We start from the raw sequence: 6,143 nt of genomic DNA, 5'->3' as shown, positions 1-6,143 counted from the left end.
CGGTTGGGTCTGCACCACCAAACGGTTGGGTCTGCACCACCAAACGTTTCGGTCTGGACCACCAAACGGTTCGGGCTGCACCGGCAAACGATCAGTTTAACTCAGAACTAAATCTCTGTTTCACATCATTTCATTTCTTTCTCTATTGAACCGTTAACCTCTGACCCTGGTCTACAGTGTGTGTGCTGGTGCAGCGCTCCTCCTCCAGTCCATCAGTCAGCTTCCCGTCACGCCTCCGCTCATCAATCCCCGTTGGACTCGACCACCTTCTCGGCCAGAATCTCCTGGAAGGTGGAGAGCTGCTTCATCTGCTCCGTCTGCATCGAGTGTCTCCTCATCAGCTTCTTCTTCATCTTGAAGTCGGGCCCCCGTTTGGGCGAAGCCGGGGCCACGGGGACCAGGATCTTGTGCCCAGAGTGGACAGGGGAGGTGGGTTTGCCGTTGGCCCGGATGTCTGGGATCGGTCTATGGGGGTTGATGTTGAGCGGAGGCAAGAAGCCGGGTCTGGTGTGGGAGATGTGGTCCAGTAGGAGAGTCCCGGAGCCCCGGCGCTCCAGCAGTCCTGGGGGACGCCGGCGCATGGTGATTGGGGACACTGAGTTGGGGATGTTCTCCAGAGACTCCCTGGAGGAGCTGGTGACCAGGGAGAGGGGGGACGCGTTGTACCTCCTCCGCTCCACAGACACCCGACCAGAGTCAGGAGATCCTGGGATGGACTCTGGGCAAAGGTGGGTGTCCGACTCGTAGTGCTCCATCCGGGTCAGTTTGGGGTGAGCCAGGGCCCGGGCAGCAACCGCCCCCGGCCCCCCAGCGTTCTCCTGGGACTCCGGGGCCGTGTTCCTGCGGTAAAGGATCTGGTGCTGCTGAACCTTGTCGGCCCAGGAGGAACCAGCGAGGGCTGCACAGTCCTCAGAGCAGGACCGGTCGATGAGCTTCGGGGAACTGGGATCGTGGGTCTCGATACTGTGTCGCCTTGACAACAGAGGTCTCGCAGGTTCTGTAATGGTTAGGCCGTTTATCTCCGCGATGGTCTTGCTCAGATCGCAGCCGCTCTCCTCCTCCAGACCTCCACCCCCCCGCTCCTGAGGAACCCCGCTCAGCACTGAGGGCGCCACCAGACCCCACGGCTCCGAATTCAGCCTCTTCAGCAGCTTACGAGGCGGCGGTCGCTTCTCTCCAGGCGGCCGAGCGGAAGGTAAGGGCAAAGCTGAGGTGAGCGCGAAGCTGAAGATCCCCTCGTCGTCTCCGGCCGGCGAGGAGGTGCCGATTTCGACCTCGGAGGGGGACATGCAGGCCGGGGACAACTTGTCCACGACGCCCGGCGAGGGAGGAGAGTTGAGGTACTGCTTCGTCTTCTTGGTGCCAGACGGAGACGTGTCTGTTGTGATGATGATCACCTCTTTGCCTTTGGCCTTGCAGGCGTCCAGCAGGACCTGCAGGGTGTCGCGGTCCCCCTTGTTGATGGCGTGAACGAGGGCAGAGGACCCGGAGTAGTCTTTGAGGCTGGGATCAGCTCCGTTCTCCAGCAGCAGGGACACCACCTCCTTCCCCGCCTGCTCGGCGCAGGCGTGCATCAGCGCCGTCCTCCCGCTCTTGTCCTGGATGTTGGGGTCGGCTCCTTTCTCCAGCAGGTAGCGGACCATCCTGTGGCGGGTCTGCGGGTCGTCGTAGCTCGCTAAGCAGGCGGCGGCGATGGGAGTCTCACCGCGCTCGTTGCCCTCATTGATGTAAGCTCCGCCCTCCAGCAGCAGGCGGGTCAGCCTCAGCTTCCCCTGGAAGACGGCTTTGAGGAGGGCGTTCCCCTCGGTCTGGAGGGAGCCTCCATCTCCCATGATCCCTTGCCTTACCTCAAACCTCCAGCCTGCTGCAAATTAGCTTCAAGCTAACGGGCCATCCTCCACGAGAAGCCGCATGACCTGCAGGAGGAACACAGACACGGTGAGTTCTCCATCATAGCCACGTTAGCATGTTAGCATGTTAGCATGTTAGCACGTTAGCATGTTAGCTTAGCCTCAGTCTGCTTGCTGTCGTGTGAAGTGAGCAGCAGCTTCATTCTCCTCTGATCAAACATCATCATCATCAGCTCTGCGTTAGCAAACACACCTGCAGCTGAAGGCAAACAGCGTTTAGTCCCAGTGACATCACTGATGACATCACTGATGACTCAGAACAAACAGCTGATCATGTGACACATGTTGAACACAGTCAGGAAAGGGTCTGCAGGGTTTGGGGGTTATTGAGGTAACTTCAGGTTTAAGTTTGGGGGGGTTTCAACGTTACGACATCGGTTCACTTCTTACAGGGACTCATCACCATGGTAACCGATACTGAACAGCTGACAGTCACTGCAGTCTGACATTACTTTAAGTCTTTGATGATGTCACATATTCAGATGATTTTCACTCATATGGAAATGAACAGGAAGTGAAGACGGGTCATTAGTGTGTGATGAACAGGAAGTGACGAGGGGTCATTAGTGTGTGATGAACAGGAAGTGAAGACGGGTCATTAGTGTGTGATCAACAGGAAGTGAAGACGGATCATTAGTGTGTGATGAACAGGAAGTGACGAGGGGTCATTAGTGTGTGATGAACAGGAAGTGACAATGGGTCATTAGTGTGTGATGAACAGGAAGTGAAGACGGGTCATTAGTGTGTGATGAACAGGAAGTGACGACGGGTCATTAGTATGTGATGAACAGGAAGTGACAATGGGTCATTAGTGTGTGATGAACAGGAAGTGAAGACGGGTCATAAGTGCTTGATGAACAGGAAGTGAAGACGGGTCATTAGTGTGTGATGAACAGGAAGTGAAGACGGGACATTAGTGTGTGATGAACAGGAAGTGAAGACGGGTCATTAGTGTGAACCGGAAGTGAAGACGGGTCATTAGTGTGTGATGAACAGGAAGTGAAGACAGGTCATTAGTGTTTGAACAGGAAGTGAAGACGGGTCATTAGTGTGTGAACAAGAAGTGAAGACGGGTCATTAGTATGAACAGGAAGTGAAGACGGGTCATTAGTGTGAACAGGAAGTGAAGACGGGTCATTAGTGCGAACATGAAAGTGAAGACGGGTCATTAGTGTGAACAGGAAGTGAAGACGGGACATTAGTGTGAACAGGAAGTGAAGACGGGTCATTAGTGTGTGAACAGGAAGTGAAGACGGATCATTAGTGTGAACAGGAAGTGAAGACGGGTCATTAGTGTGTGACGAACAGGAAGTGAAGACGGATCATTAGTATGAACAGGAAGTGAAGACGGGTCAGTGTGTGATGAACAGGAAGTGAAGACTGGTCATTAGTGTGTGATGAACAGGAAGTGAAGACGGGTCATTAGTATGAACAGGAAGTGAAGACGGGTCATTACTGTGTGATGAACAGGAAGTGAAGACGGGTCATTAGTATGAACAGGAAGTGAAGACAGGTCATTAGTGTGAACAGGAAGTGAAGACGGGTCATTAGTGTGAACAGGAAGTGAAGACGGGTCATTAGTATGAACAGGAAGTGAAGACGGGTCATTAGTGTGAACAGGAAAGTGAAGACGGGTCATTAGTGTGAACAGGAAGTGAAGACGGGACATTAGTGTGAACAGGAAGTGAAGACGGGTCATTAGTGTGTGAACAGGAAGTGAAGACGGATCATTAGTGTGAACAGGAAGTGAAGACGGGTCATTAGTGTGTGACGAACAGGAAGTGAAGACGGATCATTAGTATGAACAGGAAGTGAAGACGGGTCAGTGTGTGATGAACAGGAAGTGAAGACTGGTCATTAGTATGAACAGGAAGTGAAGACGGGTCATTAGTGTGTGATGAACAGGAAGTGAAGACGGGTCATTAGTATGAACAGGAAGTGAAGACGGGTCATTAGTGTGAACAGGAAGTGAAGACGGGTCGGATCCTGAGGAACCCGCTGACCCCGACCTGCAGAGGGTTAGGGTCCTCTACTTACCCCCAACCCTCTGCACAATACACACAGTGTGTAGTACAATATACACACAGTACTCAGTGTGTAGTACTCAGTGTGTAGTACAATATACACACAGTACTCAGTGTGTAGTACTCAGTGTGTAGTACAATATACACACAGTACTCAGTGTGTAGTATAATATACACACAGTGTGTAGTATAATATACACACAGTGTGTAGTATAATATACACACAGTGTGTAGTATAATATACACACAGTACTCTGTGTGTAGTACTCAGTGTGTAGTACTCAGTGTGTAGTATAATGAAGTGTCTGGTTGTGACTCACCTGTCTGTCAGGTGAATCTACAGATACATGATGATGAAGATGATGATGATGATGATGATGATGATGATGAAGATGATGATGAAGATGTGAAGGAATGCAGCGACCCGGGATTTTACGTCACTGCCTCTGACGCAGTGATTTCTATATTTACACACCGGTTGCGAAGTTAAGCAGCAGCGCCGCGCGTGCGTGTCATTCCGTCCGTTCGTGCGTGCGCATATGCGTGCGCGTGTGTGCATGTGCATCGCAAAGGATCAGATATTTGATGTATTTTGCTGCATCATCATCCTCATCCTCCTCATCCTCACCATCATTCCGTCACATCTGGTGACTTTACACCGTCTGATGGCGCGCGCACACACACACACACACACACACGAGCGCACGCACGAAGCCCCGTTAAATCTCCGGTAGCTGAGAGACTGAGAGATGCAGAGATGCAGCAGAGTGATGGAGGGATGAAGATGAAGATGAGTGAATGAAAACATGACGAGCTTCATGTCTTACCGCCGAGATGAAGGAGCATCTTCATCATCTTCATCTTCATCACCGGCCGACCGTTAGTCTCCGTTACCGACCGTTACCGACTGTTTACTGACGGAGCCGCTGCACCGACCCTCCTCCTCCTCTTCCTCCTCCTCTTCCTCCTCAGACTGCCCCCCCCCCCTACAGGTTAACTCTTTAGTGTCTGAGCTGCACTGTTTAACCCTCCTGTTGTGTTTGAGTCAAGGAAGGAAAGGAGGGAGGGAGGAAGGAAGGAAGGAAGGAAGGAAAGGAAATAAGGAAGGAAGGAAGGAAGGAAGGAAGGAGAGAGAAAGGAAGGAACGACAGAAGGAAGAAAGGGGGATGGAGGACAGAAGGAAGGAAGGGAGGAAAGGAAATAAGGGAGGAAGGAAGGAGAGAGAAAGGAAGGAATGACAGAAGGAAGAAAGGGGGATGGAGGATGGAAGGAAGGAAGGGAGGAAGGGAAATAAGAAAGGAAGGAAGGAGAGAGAAAGGAAGGAATGACAGAAGGAAGAAAGGGGGATGGAGGATGGAAGGAAGGAAGGGAGGAAGGGAAATAAGAAAGGAAGGAAGGTAGGAGGGAGGGAAGGAGAAAAGAAGGACAGAGGAAAGAAGGTAGGAGGGAGGGAGGAAGGAAGGAAAGAAGGACGGAGGAAAGAAATAAAGAAGGAAAGAAGGTAGGAGGGAGAGAGGAAGGAAGGAAAGAAGAAAGGAAGGATGGACGGAGGAAAGAAGTAAGGAAGGAAGGAAGGTAGGAGGGAGAGAGGAAAGAAGGTAGGAAGGAAGGATGGAGGAAAGAAGTAAGGAAGGAAGGTAGGAGGGAGGAAAGAAGGACAGAGGAAAGAAGGAAGATGGAGGAAAGAAGTAAGGAAGGAAAGAAGGTAGGAGGGAGGGAGGGAGGGAGGGAGGAAAGAAGGTAGGAGGGAGGGAGGAAGGAAGGAAAGAAGGATGGAGGAAAGAAGTAAGGAAGGAAGGTAGGAGGGAGGGAGGGAGGAAAGAAGGTAGGAGGGAGGGAGGAAGGAAGGAAAGAAGGACAGAGGAAAGAAGGAAGGAATGAAGGACGGAGGAAAGAAGGAAGGAAGGAAGGTAGGAGGGAGGGAGGAAGGAAGGAAAGAAAGACAGCGGAAAGAAGGAAAGAAGGATGGAGGAAAGAAGTAAGTAAGGAAGGGAGGGAGGGAGGAAAGAGAGAAGGAGAGAGGAAGCACAGAAGGAAGGAAGGAAGGAAGGAAGGAACAGAACTAATATAATAATGAAATAGTAGAAAGTTAGATTCATAGTTAATGAATTAATAAACTGATGTTTTATGACATCATCATGTGACCAAAGATGACATCACTGATGACATCACTCAGTCACACAGTTATTATCATCATTATCAGCAGCAG

The 6,143-nt window shown here is 51.3% G+C and overlaps 1 protein-coding gene across 1 annotated transcript; it reads right to left on the bottom strand.

Annotated features, from left to right (window-relative positions):
• Nucleotides 1-242: 242 nt before the first annotated feature.
• LOC128367044 (ankyrin repeat domain-containing protein 34A) lies at nucleotides 243-1,832 on the bottom strand. The gene has a single exon (XM_053327839.1). It carries the CDS (start codon nucleotides 1,830-1,832, stop codon nucleotides 243-245), a length of 1,590 nt encoding a protein of 529 aa, XP_053183814.1.
• Between the last annotated feature and the right edge of the window lie 4,311 nt (nucleotides 1,833-6,143).

This window comes from Scomber japonicus, chromosome 10 (assembly GCF_027409825.1).
Source record: "Scomber japonicus isolate fScoJap1 chromosome 10, fScoJap1.pri, whole genome shotgun sequence".
NCBI lineage: Eukaryota > Metazoa > Chordata > Actinopteri > Scombriformes > Scombridae > Scomber > Scomber japonicus.
Note: the sequence above shows the minus strand (reverse complement) of the source record. Positions and strands in the feature narration are given on the sequence as shown.